The sequence below is a fragment of the Ornithodoros turicata genome, chromosome 5 (genome assembly GCF_037126465.1).
Source record: "Ornithodoros turicata isolate Travis chromosome 5, ASM3712646v1, whole genome shotgun sequence".
NCBI lineage: Eukaryota > Metazoa > Arthropoda > Arachnida > Ixodida > Argasidae > Ornithodoros > Ornithodoros turicata.
The window spans coordinates 57,276,951-57,299,027 of NC_088205.1; the positions used below are offsets into that span (position 1 = coordinate 57,276,951).

A 22,077-nucleotide genomic window follows, 5' to 3' on the forward strand; every position below is an offset into this window, starting at 1 on the left:
ACGCCCGTCGCGGGGAATTTAACGTTTTTCACCTCAGCTGCTGGCCGTTTGGGTCATCCGCTTGCTCGAAGGAAGCGTTGGGCATTCTCTTCTGTAGAATGAATGCAAGTAACTGAAGTCGTGGAACACATTTAACTCATGTGGTCCCACTAGCAGTTCTCCTCCCAGCCTTTGTGAACCTGCATTTCAACTTTACTCTGCCACGGTGTGGGACCCTTGCAACATGGCGAGACGTCAGCAAATGGCCGTTGACATTTTGGACGAAAACCGAGTGGCCCTTCTAGCCCTCAAGAGGAACGAAAATGTTGAGCGGCTTCTTGCCCAACAACCCACGACGAAACGAGCTGCGTTGGCGACTCTGCAAACTAGCGTTGTGCCGGGTTCCAAACGAACGACCAAGCAGGAGCAAACAAAACAGGTACTCATACCTTTGTTAACGATCGACCTGCAGTGGTGCCTCGAATAATGTGTTTCCTGACCAGAACTCAAATTATTTGAATGGTTATATTACGCCCGTTAGCCTTCTCTAGTGTCTGCAGCACTCTGCTGTGAAGGAAAATAGCTTCGACATGTCGGAAGCGCGTTTTCTGCAAGTTGAAACTAATGTAGTGGCTGGTAGAGTTTTCTCGCTTAAATTTTGTAATTAACAGGATGTTGCAGGATGTTGGGATTTGTGGTTTCGTGCGTGTATTTGAGGCATGGTGAAGCACATGGCGCTGAGTACGACGAACCGGCCTCGACATTGATGGAACAAAACAATACCCGACGCACGTTAATTGTTGGAAGGTCTTTGAGCTCTGTCATTGAGCAGGCCTGCCAGTACTTCTCATGTATCGCCTGCCCAAGTATAAATGCAAGACAAATCCGAAAGAAATCCTACGAAACTTACATATTTGAGTTTATCTCCACACCTTCATTAATGCAACACAAGTGGGCACGATTTTCATTTCTTATGGGTTAGAATTTCATAATGGGGCGGTGACAGCAGTATTATGCTCTTTTCGGGCTTTTCTCTTTTGTCTTTTTTTGTCTGTTCTACCCTTTTTGTGGGGAGGGGTATGCTGGAGAACTCCCTAAACGGGTATCTGTTACCTATGTCTACATACTTCCTAGAAAGCCTGAGCACATGGTGCACTGTGTAGTTGAACAGTTGATTTTGTTGGTTCAGGTATTTGTTATATATTTCTGCTATTTCTTACATATGCATTTTATACTGTTGTTACTGCAGTACCACTGCTTTGCAAGCTAGTTATTACATGTTACCCTTGCACTTTGATGGTTTTTTAAAGTGTTGGAAATTGAAATTTTCAGCTTCAACAGCCCACAAGGCGGGTGACACGACAGGTATCTGCTGCAGAACGAATCTCTGCCGCATCTGGTGCATTCACTGTATTTGAGGATGTCACAGACAAGGAGAATGACACAGAGCCAACAGTGTCATTGCAGCCACGTGGAGCTCGCTCCAAGAGGCTTTCATCAAGTCATGATGCAGTGGCAAGGGAGCCATTACATGAAGTTCCTGCACCTGCTTCTCCAGATGCAATCATGGACTGTGACACTGCTGGTGAGATATGTCTGGCTTTTCATTCAATGCAGTGGTAGCGGGATCAAGCTCCGCCCCTTTGCACTGCGGTATGTCATATGAGACTTGTGCTTGATCAGGAGTGCAACTAATAATAGGACAGGTGGCTCTTGCATGGTTACCCTTGCTTGAAACCCTTGTATACCCTGGAATATAAGATGCTGTTTTTAAGGTCTGGAAAACCCCTGTTTTCAGTCCTTGAACTCCCATGATTTTGGGTCTTTTTCGTAGCTGCAGCGCAAATTCTGCTTATCTGGAGTCAGAATTGCTGCATCGAAACCACTGAAGTTATCCCTCATTGCAATAGGGATGAGTAGCGTAAACCAGATGTGCAAGACATGATCGACACCCATTGTATTCATTAGCCTCCTTTTCGGTCCTATGTTCTTCAACGTTCAAGAGTCCCAAGTCACGTTTGTGAATGGATCACTATCGCACAGTCCCCATGTATTCAGTCGTGATACCTGTGAGTTATAAATTTTTGCGAAAGTACTGGCCGGAAACTGGCTGTCTTACATCCCAGGTAGAAGGAAGGCTCATCCATGACCCTGCAATGTCTTCTCATATACAACGCAAGCATCAATGCACGTGCTCGACAAGTTACTTTTCCGAAACGTTTCCCACCACAGGCAGAAAAGCGCCTTGTCTGATGCAGTAACTTCAATCCTTTGACTATGTTCTGGACATCTTGCAGGAGCGTGAGAATGCAATGTATGTTTCACGGCTGTGGGAATACTGGAAACGTATTAATTCTTGTGTCAAGATAATGAGATCATACTTTAGGTTAAGTTGTCATGCCACAATGAGTATGTGGGCTGTTAAAACACCTCTATTTTGGCTTCATGTCATGTTTATGGAGGAGGTAATACTACTCAGACTTCTTCAAAAGCCTCTGTCAGCCTGGCAGCGTGTAGTCAACAAGGTAGGAATAAGTCGGGGTAGTTTATGCTTGGTGACGAAGGGCAGCAACAAAGACCGGGGTTAGAACACAGACACCACGCCTCCCAAGGCAGTTGTGGTGTCGTTTTTGTGTTGCTGCCCTTTGTCACAAAGTGTAGTCAACCTTGATTTCAGTAGAGAGAACAGCGCCTTCCAGCACAGCTTTCACACGTATGTTTTATCAGATCGTGAATAGCTCCCACTAACGAGGAATTTTTTACTATGGCAGAACCTCGTCGAGTTTTAGGAGTTCCGGAACGAGGGAAAAATGGACACGGAAACAGTGAAGAGCGGAATAAGATGGACGAAGACTGTTTCCTCGTCCATTTCGTCCTTGATCTGGAACCCCCCAAATTCGGGAGATGCTGCTGTCGTTGCAATTACGCAAGCTAGCTTGTGTGCTGTTACTATGTTCTAAGGAGTTCGCAGCCAGGTTTTGAGTTTGCTTCAGTTCAAAACTAGATTACTTTAGTCACTCCATGTGATTGTAGTGTGCTTACATGAGCACGCAAAAAGCACTTTGTCCGATAGTAGTCCGACAATAGGTGCAGATGTTAAGGGAGTCCAGAGGGCCATCCAAAAAAATTTCAGATTAAGACGCCTGATGAAATTGTGTGTGTCATTTTACCGAATAGCGTGAAAGGTTTCGATGTGTGCAATTTGTTTTCAGAAAAAAACTCTCAGAAAAATGGCTCCCTGCGTTCACCCTTAACTCGCCACTCCGGGTATAACGAGGAGGAGAAGTACGATGCTACGTCACCGATGACATTACAGGGGCAACTCGTTCTGGTTTGCTGAAGGGGTCAGCGCCTTGTCCCTTTGCCGCCGTGAACCAGTTTTGCTAGTTTCCCCGGAGAATCGGGGATAGGAGTGGCCGAATCGTGACCGAGCCAGGAGCGATGCTTTTTCAGAACCCCGAACTACAGTGGCTAGAAGAAGTGTGCCGGGCGCCGGGAAATAAGCGCACAAAACTGCAATGAAAGGTCCAGGTGGCGCTGGTCGCAGTAGGGGAGTTACCTCCCGAAGGGCTCCTACGTGGAAAGTTGCAGAGTTCGGCACTAAACCCGAGGATTGCACATTAGCTTGAAAAGGAATCTTGTTGGTACTTGATTCATGTCCTCTTAATTATGCAGCGATAACTACGAGAACACGAGCACGCGCAATTTTTAAGCAAAGAAAAAATAGTCATGATCGTACAGTACTGAACACATTTGTTTTACCGAAACGTCATAGCGAATATCTTCAAATGGCATGTTTTCAAGCAAAAATAGCGTACTTTCGTTGAACATAAGTGAGGGGATAAGCGAGCTGGTTTATACATGCACGATTGAACGAAAACATCTCCTTGATTTCCGTTGAAGCGTATTTTCAAATGCTTGCGTCGCTCTCTTTTTGACACATTCTCCTTATTCAAGAAAATTTGAGAAAGAAAAAAAAGAGGCTTTGTAAGAGAATGCAGTCGTGTGACTAAAAAGATCTAAAGAACACGTCTAATCAGTTCATTGCGGTGCACGTCACTGCCAATTTGTTCAAGCCTTAGATTGGTCAAGGACTTGCATAAAGTCAGATACTGCGGGTGTAGAGCTTCTGAGTGGAAAAATATAACGTAAATGCTGCTTCCAGCACTGGAATGAGCTTGGCCAGTCCATGGCCAGGATATAGTAGACGTCGAAGCAGCTGGTGAACTCACTTTCTTGGATACCTCTCAGAAACCTGAATAAAGGCGCATACAGGATTTATTATACGCACTGTATACATTTCCAAACAGGAATCTAACCAGCCCTTATCAAATTCTGTATCAAGCATACAGCTTTTATACGGCAATTTTTCCGTTTTGTAACCAGTACAGACTAAGTCTGTGTGCAGCAAAAAGGGAATTTTGGACACTGAATTCCATTTGATTTTTTTCTCATGCGTCATGTCATTCACCATTCTTTCATGTGCCATACGTTGACAGATTGCAAAATCGTTTCCATCACTGTTGATGCACAACCGGTTGAAGTTGTGCACCTGCACGCCAGAATCCAGGTTTGTTTTGATGGATGCACATTCTTCGTGAAATACTTCGGCGCGCTCGGAAACAGGGCTGGAACGGTATCGTCCGTTAGCAGCGACCTGTCCCTCGGAATTTCAACGTTTTCGTCGCCAATGATGTGCCGAAGAATGCTCATGGTATACGCTTCCTCGAATTACCATTCACACACAACGCAATTGCCAGTCCTTTCTCCGCGCGCTTTACGTTACGCGTCGTGCGTTGACTTTTCTCTGCGGGCAGTTTCCTTCGGTGATCGGAAGAACTCATGTTCGTCCTCACGGTGGCATGGACCATGTCGTGAAGACTAGATACCCAGACTTCGCTAAGTGACACACAAAAGCGCCCAAAAAGACACAAATTGAACAAACAGATGCTCGAAACGACACACGTTGAGTGGACAAGTAAGCATCTGCTTCCCGCGACCCGACCCGACTCTCCTAGTGGTTGCAGCGCCCTCTGCGACGCCAGAACTTGTCATTGCGGTTTGCGCTTCCCTCTCGCATGGCGTGTATATGGCACCCGGCACACTTCTCCTTCTAGCCACTGCACCCGAACAGCCGAGTAGCAGACATTTCTCTGGACCGAATAGCGAGCGTGGCCCCTGTAGCGTCAGCGTGAGGTCTCAGGCAGATCACAGGCTGCTACTGCTCTCCACCGCCGTTGCGCACGGTCGCTTCTTGCGGCCTCCTTTAAATTAAATTTATGCTATAATTATGGCTCTGTGGGGTGAATTACTTCTCATGGTGCATCTTACTGGCCTACTTAAGTCTTATAGGAAGAAAACAGGGTGTTAAAAATTACTTTACTTTAAGGGAGGAGCCTCGGGACAAGAGCACCCAATATTTCGGACAGTTCTCTGCCCAGAAGAACGGTCTGTGTTGGAAATATAGGCGGCTCTCATCCTCAAGCTCCTCCCTTAACATTTCCACAACGCTTCGCCGGATTCTCTACCTTTCTACAATACATGCAAAGTACTGCGTCTGGTGCAAGTTTTCAAAGGGTTGTTTTTCTTGCGTGTTTTCTGTCCAGAATCTCCAATGCTACTGGATACTTCTTTATCAGCGGAAGCGCCCACAACTCCTATTTGCTATACTGAGGAAAGGGAAGCAGCTGCAGGCACGGAGTACGCTCAGGACATATACAACTACCTCAAGGAGCAAGAGGTAGCCTTAGCAACTATGGTTGTTTGTGCAAATACCTGGCAGCCGTTGCGCCAACCTGTGCCGGAATTACCCCATTTCAGCTTTTGTTTAGAACTATCCTGCTCTGTTCTATCTATTGGTATTGGTGCAACTGGGCTTGCAACTTGCAAGAACCTCCTATGCTGCTCCGTGCAGTACTCGCACCCTTCTTGCATTTAGAACTGAACTATGCTGTTCTCCGAAGCCTGCATGAGCGCCTTGGCAAAGCCTTGACTGCCTCGCCAGTACGCTATTGCAGGCAGCATTTCACTGCACTGTGCGCTTGTGCGTTTTGCATGTGGTTACTGCTTGTTACAAGGAATTCAGAGTTAGGGCCCTCGGTTTTCGGTGATTCCGCGGAATTCGGAAATAAACGCGGAATCCTTCGTTTGGCGTAGACTTATACGGAATCCCCTATTTTTAGGGGTGTGCGGATGTTAGAGTTCTCTAATTAGAATTGAATGTCATCACTCGAAGCATTCGATTCTCGAATCGAATACTTCGATGGGATTACAGATTAGCTATTAGGTATTCGATTCGTGAATCGAATACCCAATATTCGGGTTTCCGGGTATTCGACTATTCGCCGAATACCAAATATTTCGTTGTATTGCGGCTTACGAAATATGGCAGCAAATTACGGCAAGTAATAGAAATTATTTCACTGTACCGCGAATTTTGTTGTATAGCATTTCGTTATATCGAGATTTGACTGCATCAGATTCCACGGGTAGTGTTATTCCCTGGTTCGCCACTGCATCACTTTTTGCTGACTTGAGGCCTATAATATAGAGGTGTGCGAATATTCAAGTTCTCCGATTCGAATCGCTGGTTGTATCTGATTCGCAAATCTAATATCTAATATTCGGTTTTCTGAATATTCGACTATTCCCTGAACAAGAACGACATCTCCCGAAAGTGGGCTTCACCTTACGCTTCTCTGCATGAGGTGAAGGCCTGCTTTACGAAATTGTCCATGCTGCGCGCAGACAAACAGACATTGTAGTTTAGCTTACGATAACGTTGGCCCAAGTTTATTGTGCATACTTCGCCAGAGGATGGGGCGGCGTCCCTCCCGTGTGCAGTTTAGCGGTGGCAGTGGGGGATTCTGATTTGATGTCTGGGAGATTGCCTTCAAAAAGTTAACTCTTACATAATGCCTACAGCCCAGGAACAAAAAAAGGGTGCCCTAAAGATGTAACTTCCCCAGGGCATGTATTGTAAAGTCCTTCCTATAAAGTTCCTATAAACTCTGTAGATGCTGAAAGGTCTTTAGCAGGTATAAAATTATTGCAGGCAACAGACCGCATCAGAGAACACAAGATAACGTGTGTAATGCGGAGCCACAAGAGTGCTTTGAATCTGTAATTTTATAAAATATTTTTTGTTCCCACATTATCCAAGAAAATAGTGTTTCCGTTTCAAGCAGCTGCTGACTGCTCGCCATGGAAAATTGCGGAATTTACAAGTTGGTGCAGCAGAATTTTGGATTTGCTGCAGCAGAAAACCGAATTGAATACTTTGAGTGATTGATATTGGAATTCGAGAACTCGAGTATTCGCACACCCCTGAAATAAACCTATCGTCGCTGGTTAAGAGTTTTGTCCTGTGCACTTCATATTTAGAGCCTGAAGTTTAAATTGTAAGCCCGTTTCTTCCCCGAATTTGCACCCCAAATTGTAGGTGGCCTCTTTAGGGTGAAACCCGATTTTTACTTGGCAAATTGCCCTCACTGAAACGTCTGTAGGAATACATACACACTAGCTTGTTTGGCAGCAAACGCAATTACATCACTGTTTGTACCAAATAGGTACAGTTTGTTTGAGTAATAGAGCCCGATTTCTCCCAGATTTTAGCATACTAGAAGTTTTTCCACCTGAATTTGCATTAATTTAGAGCTCATGTTGATTTCCCAGATCTTTACCGCCCGAATTGTGAAAAATATTTCCCAAAAACTTCAGGCTCTATTCATATTGTCTTCTGTCTCCCACCATACTTAAGGAGATTGTACCATATTTGAGTCTACACCAGATTGCATTCTACCTTTATAAACATTTTGGAATTCTCCTGTACAAAATACTGAAACAACTAAAAAAAAATCATTGTTTTGGGCTTCCACATTTTATTGTTCTAAGTAAACTGACTATATCGAAAATATAAGATGGGGGATAAACTAACATTCTAGTGGCTGCTGAAGCTTTGCAGCAGTCTTTGAAACGGATGGTGGTTTCCGCGATAGGCACACACTTCGATGGCATACAGTACTAATATGTCACACATTAGAGCAGAAATTATTTCGGGCTATGTGTGCCTAGGAGCAGCCAATGGTGGAAGATGAGCAGGGATCGTTTTGCATGGAATGACCCTGCTGGTGTTTGAGCAGATGTACTTTCCAGCTCTCATGCTCCTCCTGAATGAAATTTCTCATGAGCCGAAATGTTTGTGCAGAAAAAGCTGATGCCCAAAGCGACCTACATGCTGAAGCAGCCAGACATTACTACATCCATGCGCACCATCCTTGTCGACTGGCTCATCGAGGTGTCCGAGGAGTACAGGCTTCACTCGGAAACTCTCTTTCTGGCTGTGTCCTACGTCGACAGGTTCCTTTCCTCCATGTCAGTGGTGCGAACTAAGTTACAGCTAGTTGGCACAGCTGCACTCTACGTGGCTGCGTGAGTCTCTTGATGCACGCTCTAAATCGGTTGTGCTAGATGGACGTACGACATATGTGCCTGTCCGATCAAGTCAAAAGTTCTACTTGGCGCAGTTGATACAGTGCAATCCCGTTAATTCGAACTTCCGGATAATTTGAAGTGATGCTCGATTCCCATCAAAGTCCTGTGTATTTCAGCGAGGGAAAATGCCCAGAAATTCGAACACATGAATATGTGCAACGGTTTATTGGAACAAGATTCAGGGCCTGGCAAGACTATGAATTGGCCTGGAAGTGCCTGGCTGGCATGTCAGGGTTGCATGTACTTATTACTGTTGGAGCGATACTTGTGCAGGACAACGACGAAGGTATCACCGTAGTGGTGTATGCGAACGCTCGGTACAATGCCGCTTACTCGTGGTAAGCAAAGCAAGTAAGGCTAGCTGATTTTTAAAGGGACTATTGCATCAGTCACAGTCAATTCTGAAAACTACAGTGCAATTTTACTCCTTGTTCATCACCGACAATAACGTCAAAAATCTGACTCCAATTAGTGGGGTTGTTTCTGTGCAATTTGATGCAATGCATGACAAGACCAGATGACGGATGTTGAGAGCATTCTGGAATTCTCTCTGTAAACATCACTTGTACAAGGCCAATCAGTAAGCGTACCTTTGGCATAGACAAGGCCAATCTGGGAGCAGCAGAGAGGTCTGTGCGGCGGGCGACAGGTCGCGCAGAAGTCTGAGATCTGCTCGTGGAATGCTATTTTTGGTTAGCATCCTACGTGTTTGTACATCAAGAAGCGTAACAGTGTTCCATGGAGCACGGTTACGTGAGCACTCGCACTGGTATGCGAGAGTCTGCATATTTGCCAAGGTTTTTTCAGGTAGTATATTGCAGTGCGAACGCAAAGCGGACGACCTCTGAGACAATCACCTGCGCTGTGCTCCCATTCGTGTGCCCGGCTTACGTCATTCTGACTTAACTGCAGAGGGAGTGCGAATCTTTAAAACTCGATTATTTAACAAGTAAGCTGTTTTCGGAAGACCAAATAGACTGTGAAACCATGCCGAACATTATTGTATCTGTCTTGTACCGGATGCGATAGACCCTTTAAGGGCATCAAGACCCTTCCTGTTGACAACACAGCCAACAAAAAGGCCTGAATGACAGTAGACATTACCATTCGCAGGGTTCACGATTTGGTTGGGCGGTGTTAAGCGATGACTCGGCGAAGATATTTTCTACCTTGAGGGCTTGATCCTTGCCTGTACATAAATATTTTGGAATGAATGAGCCTCTTATATTTCCGGAATCGTGCGACTGCAATCGTGTGGTGAGGTGTAGCGAGCCATGACCTGTCTCACATGTGCTGCCACGCATCAAACCCTTATTCAGAGAAGCTCTCTTTAGTTCTGCTTTATTCTAACAAATCTTCGCTCCCCATTGAGTTTGAATTAACAGGATTGTACTGTATGTGCCTTCTTGATCCTATCATAGAATAAGAGTTTTTGCATGTTTGATTTATCCTTTGATCACAGCAGAGCACAGCAAATTACAGCTAAACTGATGGATTTTTTCACATTCGCGTCTTATCCTAGCAGCTCTCCACCAGACCACACTTGACGCTCACCAAAACAAACCTATGTGGGTAGCATAAAGGACCAAATCCGGTCTTGAAGTGGAGCCGACGAGTTAGCGCGGTGCCCCCACTGGTCCTGGACCCCACTCCCATCTGCTCCTGTCGGCCCCGTTTAGTGTCGTTTATTGAATACGGAGATAACCTTGTCTGTCGCTCTGTGGTCGCAGCGCATAGTAGTTGTGAAAAAAGGTCCATTGTGGCCCGCTTGACGTTTCCTCCACTGTCTTGTGACACCTCATACAAAGTCCTGGTGTCTGCTTTGGCAAATGTCCACAGACACAACCAAACGCAGAAAGCCAGTGACTAAGTGCAGCTATCTGTGTCGTTGAAGGGTGTGGTTGCTAAAAATGTGGAGTACAGCGATAGTGTGTGTTGCGTAGTGAAGGTGCATTCTTTGTGCTGGACAAGCTCGGAGGGAGCCAGCAGTATGCTGTTTTGTCATGCCAGCAGTAGTTCTGTGCGCTGATACTTTGCATGACCGCTACTCCTTTTAAATGTGATAGCATTTCTCTAGCACTTCTGAAACCTTGGTTAAGCTGCTCAGTTGGAGGAAGAGGGTAACTCACTCTTGCGACGTGCCCCCTCCTCCTCATATAGTCCCTGTCATGGGGCCATATTGACAAGATATCCTTTCAGAAGGGTTTGTACAGGTTTTCCCTGATGCTACACGTTTGACTTAAGCCATCACAATTCAAATATCTTCCACAATGGCAAATGAACATGTGTCTACACAGCGTTATTGGACATGTGAACAATTTTTCTCAAAGCTAAAGTACTCTCCAGCATTACTAGCCTTTGCTTGTCCTCACAGAGTGCATTTTGTGACAGCTAAAAGGCTTTCTTTTTTTCCTTGCAAAACCTTCTGAATGCCACTACAGCTAGCCTAGTGAGACTTCCCATTCATCATCTCGAAATAAAGTTGTTGTTGTTGTTCGAAAGCTATCTAATAGTGATTCATTTACATTTTCAGCAAATTTGAGGAGATTTACCCACCAGAAGTATCGGAGTTTGTGTACATAACGGATGACACATACACCAAGAAGCAAGTTCTTCGCATGGAACATTTAGTACTAAAAGTGCTGGCCTTTGACCTGGCGGCCCCAACGCCATACTACTTCCTTCTGCGATTTTCGACCATCAGCAAGGCACCTGACACAGTCAAGCACTTGGCACAGGTAACATCCCTTTGCAGTTCTTGAAAAGCTGTTTACTCAAGCTTGCTCACGGGAGCAGTTGAGTAAATTTGTAATTTTTTGTGAACTGCGACGTCAACTGTATGAAGAATGCAAAATTTACACATGATCACATATTTGTTTTGGACCAGCAGGGGGGCTATTTTTCATAGATATTGCGTTGAAGGTCAATGTTAAAAAGGACCAACAATGTGAGTGAGTGCAGTGTGTGTTGGTTGGTAGTGTCTCCAGTGTCACGCTGACCACAGGCTATGCTATGAGGCAGAAGTCTGCCTGGGACATACCAACCCCCACACTGGGACCTACCCCTGCAGTAGCAACTTTTTTTTTCTTTCAACACTCTGGTACTCAAGGAGCCGTACACATAAGGACTCTTCGTTGAAGGTGCTTCGTGTGACACTTGTTTATCAGCTGCTGTTTCCCAGGTGACTTTATTGCTCTCTATCAAGCTGTGCAGGCACATATTTTGTAAATGCTCAAAAACAGTGTCGGAGACAATTCACGCATATGCAGTGACTGTTTTGTTTTCAAAAGCCACGATATGGCATTGGCAACTGAGTGATTTGAAAGCTGGAAGGAAAGCACTTGACACATTCAGGTTTATAGTAGTACTTGCTCTAAATAATTTTCCCATGATAAATATGGTGGCTAGTATAGATAGGGAGGTAGAATTTTATTTTTCATCGATCTACGATGAAGGGAGGAGACTGGGGAAGGCTTTTTCCAAGAGCTTGACAAGTTCAGTTTTAACAGATGGTATTCTGTATAGAACCCCAGCTAAGCTGTTGTGTAAGGGACATTGTTGCAATCCAGTAGTGCAAACTTAGACACAAATTTTGTGCAACACTATTAATTTTTCACTAGCGTACAGCTTGGAATAAGTCATGCTTTTGACAATTTGCAGAGTAACTTGAAACTACTTTTGGGAATCCAAGGTAATTTTTCAATCCCTGGATTTAGGGACTTTCCCTAGGCATGAGATAAAACTGAGACAGCCTGCATACCTAACTTTTGTACAGCAGCCATTTTTCCTGTGTGCTCTGTGTGTCTCCTCAGTACTCTTTATGACCTCTGATGTTATTGTGCCAAAAAACATCAATCATCATTCTCAGTACTCTGCTCCTATATGTCAATCAAAGTGCCCATCATGACTTAATTCTTTCCGCTCCTTGTTAATGTGTGATGCTTTTTATGGAAAAACTAGCAAGGGAAAAGAATTACTACGTTATTCTGTCTTTTCCTCAGATAAGAGGCTTTTATATGCAGTAGGGGTGTGCGAATGTTAGAGTTCCCGTATTGGAATCGAATATCAAACGCTCTAACTATACGATTCGCGAATCGGATATCAAATATTCTATTTTTCAAATATTCGGCTATTCCACAAATATAAAAGGACACAACCCGAAAGTGGGCTTCACCTGATGCTTCCATGTAGGAGGTGAAGCCTGCGTTACGAAATTGCCCTTGCTGCAGGGCCAACACAGGTGGGACAGTGTTTAGTTTAAGATAATGTTTTATTTGCCAGTGGAGGGGGTTGAAGGAGATGTGTGACGTCTGTTGTTTTTACGCTTAAAACGGCCTTGTCTGTTATAAACACTGTCTCTAAGACCTCTATTTCGTTTCCATCCTGGCTGAGCGTGAGCGCTCATTCCTGCCCATCAAGGATCTTGGATTCAGTATGTAATTACTCTTGCTTAGAACAGCCTTATTGCACCGCACTACGACCACTTGGCACACCAACAACAGACCTTTTCTAAAAAGGTTCCAGGGGCTGCTCGCATAAATGTTGAAGAAATCCCTCAGTGACATCTGCAGCAGCATTGAGGACTGTGGCGTGTGCCCTAAACAGTTTTCAATATTTTTGCCGCACCTCCTGCGCTTAGCATCTTCGGCACTCAAGAAGTGGAACCGCACAGTGGTTGAACCAACTGCCACTAGCAGGAAATCTGTGTGCTTCGTTTCTCTGCTCATCGTACAAATTGAACTGGCCCCCTTCGATCACCAGCCACGCTGCGAGCCTTTCTTCTTTCTGCTGTTCACTAGCACTGGGCCATGGAGTTGGTTAACGCTGTTGATATAGCACTCAAAAGAGTAGGGCAATGCATAGCGCTCCAGAGCGTGTGTCGCACGTCCAAAACTCAGCTCGTCGGCACCGCACACGGAAGGGAATATAAGTGTGCGCTGTTAGAGTGCTTGAGCTAAGGAGACAAAGTTATGGACCATTCAAGCCAGTACTAAAAGTTTAATAATTTGTACGTATGCCACAGTTCTGCATCAGCAGGTTTGCAGTATTCCCCTAGAGTCCTGAGACCCCTGTGATTTCAGGACATAAATAACAGCTGGGATTCAGGATGTCTCGGATCCCAACGCTGCTTCTAACTGCGCCTTAACTAGTTACTATTTGTGGCGGATAACTTCAATATTCAGTCGCTTTTTTTAACAGAAACTGTAATTTAGCTACGCTACAAAGTAATTTTTCTCCAGACTACTAATTTTCATAAAAGCATCATCTAGCCTATCCAGGGAGTCCTTATTCACCCCGAAACGCAAATAAGACTTAAGTAATGTAGTTTTATCCACTACATATCATAAATCACTTGTCAATACCAATTCCATTCTTAGACGCCACCTCAATATATTGCATGCTGACGAGCAATTAAAGGAAGTTTTTCAGACTCCCCATTAGTAGCATTCCATAGATCCAAAAATTTGTGCGACATCCTCACGTCATCATGCATCATGAAGCGCTCGCCGGGTTGTTATCCCTGTGGTAGTGCACGGTGCCAGACCTGTAAATTTATCGCGCCGTCCACCATTGCCCGTAGCGCTTTGGGTGACTTCTGTTTGAAAATTCGTCATTCACTCCACTGTAATTCACCCAATATTTGTTACTTGATATTCTGCTGCAAGTGCAATTCACAATACATCAGTGAGACCTCCAACACAATGAGAAAAAGATTTTACGGCCACAAATTTGATATCCTAAATGCCCGCCAAACTCAACTCTCCATTCATTTCAATCAACCTTATCACGATTTCGAAACTGATTTGAAAATTATATTGTTAAAATCTGGGTTCCGCACCGACATCAGACGTAAGAATAGGGAGTCCTACTTAATTTTGCAATTCGAGTGTCTCACACCAAATGGTCTGAATCTTAGTCCTGGCTCGTTATATCCGCTTATGTAAATTTAATAGTTGTATATCTATATTTATTTGTGCACAATTCTTGAATCTTCGCTTCAGTCATCGTCTGGCACTCCGTTAGATAATCCGTAACCTTCCCCTTTGTCCATTCTGGGCCACTCGTTTCCCATACTCCTGACCCCCCCTTCCGCAAAACAGGGTTGGTGAGCATTTTTGTTCACAATAACACCTTTTACTGTTCTTAAACGGTTAGAGGTCACTTATCCGTCTGCCCAGCTATTCATTGTACACAGACATGTGGCACCATATCTCCTTCCCCTTCCCTTTCTTTGTACAGCAGTATATTTAGTTGTGTATATGTCTATACTATATATACTTATGTGTGTCACCACTTCACTTTGTACCTGAGGAAGCGTGGACCTCCACGTGAAAGCTTGTACAAATTAAACTTAAACAAAAATCTTCATTGTCGGTTTCTGTATTTTGTTTGTGATCTACAGGACTTGACTCCCCTCTTCGTATACGCTTCTGTTAAAAGCATCAATGTAAAATTTTGGTGTGCACATGTTTCATGGGTTACTTTTCATTGCATAGGAGATGTATGTTGTCTATGCAGTACTTGTGTGAGCTGTCCCTTTTGGAAGAAGACCCCTACTTGCAGTACCCACCCAGCATAATTGCAGGAGCTGCACTGTGCCTCGCTAACCACACTCTGAACCGCTGCCCTTGGGTAAGATCTCTAGATGCATGCATTGTTTATGTAGATATAAGCTGTGTAGCCAACTGGAGTATGATCCATGCTAATTGTCTGAAATTATTCAATAACTGCTATACAAATACAAAACAATAAAGTTTTCATAAACATTGATGTCTGTGGCACTGTAATGCTAATCAGAATTTTCATGACTTCCTTTCATGCCTGTCTATCGCATGAGTTTGGTAGATAACACAAGATAGTGTGTCACAGTCCCCATATAACGAAGTCTTGTACACCGTTATACAATACCTGTTGCTTACGTTGACATGGGAAACGGGTACATGTGCTATAGGTCTGTGTGAAATGAGCAAACTGCTATTGACCACATTTCAATGTAATGACTTCCATGAAATATGGGCCAAAGGCAGTGCCAATGATGTCATAGTTAGGTTAGACATGGCCATAGTATTGCATGTCAATCACCCACCCTTGTTTGATAAAAGTGGAGCTCCTTTTTATGAATATCTACTCCTCAGGACCTTCATGTGCAGGCATTCTCTTTTTATAATCACAGTGAAGTTCAATTGCAAGTTCACTTTTTTTTTTTTTTTTTTCATGCGGTTAAAATAACAGGTTCGTGAAGCATAATGGCTGCTTATCAATACTACTTGCCAAAATGTACTAGCTGATGTGTTTAACCAACCAGTGCATTTGTGTTCAGCATTAGTGTAGTGTTAGCTGTTCTCGTGCTAAAGATGAAAAGCAGGTGGAAAGGTCTCTGTATGAATGTACGGTAAGAACCTGGGGATGCATGTCTTCCATGGAGGACTGATGAGCCTAGGCACTTGTTTGTTAAATGGCACCATGATTGTTTTTGTGAAAGTTGGCCATTGGAGAATGCTAAGCATTGGACACTCAGCACAGCTGTTCTGCATCTCATGTTTGTCTAGAATGCGAGAAGTCTTTTTTTTTTTTTTTAACCGGAGATCTACTTTTCCACCCGATTTTCAAAGGTATAAAACCTGAAAACACAGGGCCCTATTCATGAACACTTTTGTGTACTGTTGCAGAGTGATGACCTGGTGAGATATACTGGCTACCAGGTGTCTGACTTCCGGGAGTGTATCCACTGCCTATACAGCTCATTCAGCAATGCTGCAACCATGCAGCAACAAGCAGCACAGGAAAAGTTCAGACATTCAAAGTAAGTATGTTAGTTAAGAGTGTTAGTGACTATACAGTAGAATCTCGATGATACGATCACGGATTATACGAATTTCGGGATGATACGAATTCTTTTCCGGTCCCGGCCGGATTGCCTATTCTTCACATGTATTAGAGTTTGGATGATACGAACACGTTATCTTGCCTCTACGAATGATACGAGGATGCGACAGAGGTCGTTCCACCGTGACGCGAGAGCGCGCGAGTCATGCTGCTGCGTCTTCCAAAAAGGGAGGGCGATCCTCACCACAAACTCCCTTACATCATGTAGCGCAATGCAAGCAATGACTTTCCTTTTGGTGGTGGTGGTGGAGATAAGATCAAAGGGATTGAACGGGCCCGGAACCTTACCACCTTATCTCTGTTTTGACCTTTTTACTCCCCTCGCAACAATAAACCCCGAAGCTGTGTGACATTGCTCTGGCGGAAAACAGCGACCAGAACCCCAGAACACGTGGAGGGAACATATCAGGACAACTTGTGGCAACATTACGCGTCACCATTCCGCAGGTCGGCTTCACCTAACGCCTGCGTGCTTTAGGAGAAGCTCGCTTTATACCACTGTCGCGCGACTCGCGGGTGAAAAGCACGTGCTTGTCTTTTGAATCATCTCGCGTATTTGGGCAGCATTGGCCAAAAACGGAGACACAAAAGCTTTACAACCGACCTCTTTCATTGACAGTGACGGAAAATGAACAGTCACTGTCTATTTTCTTGCCTCAATTTTTATTTTGGTTTAATTCGTTTGATACGAATTTAGGATGATACAAATTTTTTCCGCGACCCCGTGAGATTCGTATCATCGAGATTCTACTGTATTATGTAGCATTGGAACAGGCTGGGACCAAGTGTAGTAGTTTCAATGTAGATTCATTGTAGATCAATTCAAGTAGATGAAATGGTCTAGACCAGTGGTTCTCAACTTATGTTATTCGAGGGAACCCATGGTTGTGCCCGCACGACCTCAAGGAACCTACTACACTGGGGCAACTGTATAGAAGTGGGTGAGGCAAACTAGATGTTGTACAAGTAGCAAATTTTTATTTTGTTTGACTGATCATTTAATTGTGTAATAAGTTCGTTATTTTTTTATCGTTTCGGTGCAAGATGCCTATTGAGGTTTGCCGGATTCATCCAACTGTTTCTCAATACTGCAATGCAACGTGTGTTGCCACTGATGCTTGATCCCAAGTTCATGTAGGCACTGAAGTAGCTCCGACTTTCCAAGTATTGTATGCTTTCGAAACACAAGATAAAAGCAAAAGTGTTGTGCAGATGAACTGACAGGTTGGGTTGCTGGTTCAGCCAACCGATGAAAACGACAGCTCTTTGCAATGACCGTCAGCCACAGCAACCTTGTCCTAGGTGGGACACTAGTCTAGGAGGACACGTGATAGCGCTCACAATGCCCTTCGCGTGATATGTCACTCATAGTGTGTCATGTGCCCATCTTAACAAATACCCCGCCCATCATTAGCTTGCTAGACGTGCATGCGATTAAGCCCTCATGGTCCGATAACAGGGTTGTCCGAGAGGGAGCCTTGGAAGGCTGTCAAGTGGTACTCGCGGGCACTGAACAATACCCTGTTCGCGGAACCTCAGGACAAGGCTCACGGAATCCCGGTTAAGAAACTCTGGTCTAGATTATTAGCGAACTATTAATAAACAAATTTATTATGGTGCCTGCCAGTTCGGTTAACAATAAGTAGGGCTCTGTTCTAGGGTAAAACCCGAAAAAAAACCTGAAAACTAACTTTGAAAAATGCAAATTCAGCCACTAATACCGGCACTAGATGATGCTATGTTCCACATCTCGTACAATGCGAGAATTTCGTTATTTTTTTCCCACTCGAAGATCTGCTTTTCCATCTGATAGTGCCTGATTTTACGCTGTTTCGCGGCCTTCGAAATAACACCAGATTTTCAAAAACATAAAACCCTAAAACACAGGGCCCTAACAATAGACCTCTCCCTGTTCACAAACGAATGACGTCAGATGGTACAACAGCGCTGCCACCTTGGTACAATGGAACTACTATAGCAAAAAATCAATAAGTCACAAGAAAGCTCCATAAGAGAAACTCCATAGATCCTAGGAAGGGAGTTGCCTCAGGACAGAAGCCGCCGATATTTCGAACAGAGACTGTTCTTCTTCTGCCCAGAAGAAGAACAGTCTCTGTTCGAAATATCGGCGGCTTCTGTCCTGAGGCAACTCCCTTCCTACATCTCTACCGGTTCGCTGGATTTCTACCCATCTCTATAGATCCTAATTCTTTGAGAGTGACATCAATGAGGGTTGGCATCTCTCTCCTAGCAACAGCGTGAGCATCCTAACTCAGTGTAGGACATCTGCCAGCGGATGTGGTGAGGAGACTATAAATCGACCATCAGGGAGCAATGTTGCCGACGAGTGGCAGGTTGCGCATGCCATGATTAAGGCTGGTCTTCTGCTGCGGCAAATTCAAAATTCCGCGGCACTGACTTGTACTGCTATTTTACGCGGCAAGGAGTCAATGGCTGCTTGAAGCGGGAAACACTATTTTCTTGGATAATGTGGGTACAAAAAGTATTTTATAAACTTCAGCATTACATGATACCTTGTGATCTCCTCTGACAGCGAATGCTGTTGTCAGCGACAATCATTTTATACCTGCTGAAAGATATTTCAGCATCTGCAAAGTTTATAGAAATTGACAAATACTTGATCGAAACACTCTAAATTCGGGGCAAACACATTCATTCTGTTCCAAAACTCAGTTATCGTATTTACTCGCAAAATTTGCGCACTTTTTCTCCCTAAAAATCAAATTTAGGGGTGTGCAAAACGTTCATTACGATATTCAAACGACGCAAAATTTTAGTATGCGGGTCATATAGGCTCTTGATAGGGCCGATACTGACGTTATCACTGCTTTGCGCGAGCGCAAATAGAAGCACCCAAATACCGCGCAACCGCCGACGGTCGGGAGGTAAAACGGCGGCCCACTACTGCTCATATACCAGTGAAATACGGTGAGACGCTGCTGGAAGACACCATTAGTCCGCACTTTGGGAACTGAAAGCACACTATGTTCGCAAACTTATGTTGTGTGCGGAAAGAAAGGCTGGGTCCAGTGTTTCTTTCCGCGTCTCATAGTTCGAGTGACAGTATCGTCCATCACGTCAGCGGGCCATCACTCGAAAGTGCGCGCAAATCAAGCGAAATCACCGCAATATAACTTCAGCAGCACTGACGGCGTTGCGAAAGGTAATCGCCACGGTCGCTGAGACGCGCGTGCCAGCTAGATATCCGCGCACGAAAACGCGGGTGTGCATATTACGAGATTTTTTGCTTTCTTGTCATTTTTAGTGCTAAACTAAAAAATATGCGATGCGCACATTATCCCATGGCGCAAAATATGCGAGAAAATATGTCGAAGGGTCCGTGTACCTTGGAGCAGTTGGGAGCATGCAATAGTTCTCCTGCGACGGTGCACGTCGTATAGTAACTGTTCACGACGCGCCAATCGCGTCCTTCGACCCAATCTGCAAAACGCTGTGAAATTTCGAGCAAAATAAGGGATTCCGCGAAATTCTGTGCCAAACGAAGGATTCCGCGATGGACTCCGTGAAATTTTGCGCTATCGCGGACAACCTGGGGCCTTACCCATGATGCAACACTTCTCAAAACTATAAATTATTTGTATGATACTCCCGCTTCACAAAGGGGAAACAATATTTTGGGAGATGCATAGATTGCAATGGCATAAATTCCCTAAGATTCTGAAGACCACAGTGGTGCTTACGTAATGGTGGAATTAGGGCAGATAGTCAAGAACATAGCAGAAGGCCTTCTAGCATATTGAAGCAAATGCTTCTACGGCTATCGTTGTGCTCCTGAGTGTGTTGTGCAGCCATTCTTCGCACAGTTTTCCATGTTTCGTTGATCATGTGAAATATTTGTATTTTATATTTATATATTTGTGGCCTAAAAACACTTAAATTGTCCCAAACAATGTTATACTTATTGATATGAGTGCTTCATGGCCTGTCTGCACAAACGTTGAAGACCTTCCTCAGTAGCTTTGGCAGCAGTGTTGAGGACTGTACTGAGTAATCTCCTCAACATTAATGCAAGTTGGCCTTGATGTATACTGCTGGCTACTTGGAATGCTTGCAAAACCTTGCAAATTCTATTCCTCTAGGTTCCACTGTGTTGCAAATTTGAGGCCAGCACCAACTCTGCCGTTTTAACCTGAAGGCCTCACCTTGCACCCAAACAAAAGGATGACTTGCTTTGTACCACCAGGAAACCATCGAAATAACAGTGAACGGACAGCTCAATCCTTCGTCATTCATCTCTGCATCAGACTCAAGTCATCCCTATCACCCTTTTGACCGAAGTTTTTGTACAAGCCTTTGTGACCTCTAATCTTGCAGATGATTATCTGTGTCATTTTAGTAGAGCCTTTGATAACTGTATATTGACCGAAGGTCATTTTTACCATGGCCATAGGTGGTTTCCAACAGAGTAAGAACGGGCATTGTGGCATCGTGAGCATTGGCTATGATTGCATTTGAGTATCTTGACTCCTTCGCCTAACAAATGTGGCTTCAGGTTTCTGCGGCTCTTTAGCAGGGAAAGTGATAAAATTTTTACGCTTAGCTTAGGTCGTATGGACTCGTGTGTGTTCATTTTACATTTGTGTACATAAACATTGCATTGAACAAAATACATGCTACTTTTTCTATGCTGTGGTCTCTATAATTATACACACACAATAAATGTCAGGGGATGAGAAATAAGGATCTGAATTGTTCATTTAGATGGGGGTACTGCTTGAGACATACTTGTCTGAAATTGACAGCTCACAGTTTATCTCCTGCACAGTGTGCAATCTCCAGATGTTGCAAGATTGTTTCTTTTGACTAGTACACACATATTGGGTAATATGCCGTACGTGCCTATTAGAAGAAACCACCTTGCAATTCCTGGAGATTTGAGACCGGATAAGCCGCGAGCTGTCGTTTTCAGACAAGTATGTCGTAAGCAGTACTATGCCTACGGCCCTCGGTTTTCTGCTGCGGCAAATTCAAAATTCTGCTGCACAGATCTGTAAATTCCAAGGTGTTGAACCCGAACAGTTATTTTTGTCGGAACGGAACCGAAATTTTCATGACACTGTTGAACCCAAACCGGAGATGGACGGTAAAAAATACCAGTAACCGGTTCGCAATAAAATGGTTCAGACATAAAAGAAGTCTGCATAAGAGTTCCTCTCAATCCCCGAACAAAGAAACGTTGGTATAATCATCACTCGACCATATCATGAATTTCGGAAATTTTCACCTAGCAGTCAAACGAGGACATGTAGTAAGTATACTTTCAGCGTAGTTTTAACCCGTTGAAGCGCAGTTGTCCTTGTGAGTGCCGCGGCTAGCACCCCACACGCGACCTGGGGCGTCTACTCTTCAGAAACGAGGCGCGACGTGGACGAATGAGACGGGAATGGAGTAGGTCAGTTACTCTATAGGACGAATACGTGATTAAGTAAGCGCCCAACATTTCCCTTTACATGTGAGCAGTAAAAATTAAACAAGTCACAAACATGAGAAAAGTAAATGCTGTTCTGCTTATTGGTAGTTCAATTGTGTTGTGACACATTGCCTTTGTAGTGTGGATTAACTAGTACACTGCTGTGAGCTCGGACAGAGTAAGGGTGACAGGCTTATTTTCAACATGCTTCAGTACGGTTTCAGGTCAATTCACGCTGCGAATGCAGTGTGCCGGCAAGTACTGTC

General features: G+C 44.3%; 1 protein-coding gene across 1 annotated transcript; it reads left to right on the forward strand.

Moving 5' to 3' along the window:
* On the forward strand, window positions 1–21,026 carry LOC135394491 (G2/mitotic-specific cyclin-A-like). The gene is made up of 8 exons (XM_064625253.1): window positions 1–418; window positions 1,312–1,564; window positions 5,586–5,719; window positions 8,186–8,409; window positions 11,006–11,210; window positions 14,992–15,105; window positions 16,143–16,276; window positions 20,481–21,026. The coding sequence occupies exons 1-8, from the start codon at window positions 224–226 to the stop codon at window positions 20,527–20,529; spliced, it is 1,308 nt and encodes a 435-aa protein (XP_064481323.1). The 5' UTR covers window positions 1–223; the 3' UTR covers window positions 20,530–21,026.
* The last annotated feature ends 1,051 nt before the right edge of the window (window positions 21,027–22,077 follow it).

Excerpts from the sequence above, each read along its gene's own strand:
- LOC135394491 (XM_064625253.1), top strand. The coding sequence starts at position 224 with ATGGCGAGACGTCAGCAAATGGCCGTTGACATTTTGGACGAAAACCGA. Across the intron at positions 1,565-5,585 it reads CATGGACTGTGACACTGCTG|AATCTCCAATGCTACTGGAT; the intron begins GTGAGATATGTC and ends TTTTCTGTCCAG. Across the intron at positions 5,720-8,185 it reads ACTACCTCAAGGAGCAAGAG|AAAAAGCTGATGCCCAAAGC; the intron begins GTAGCCTTAGCA and ends ATGTTTGTGCAG.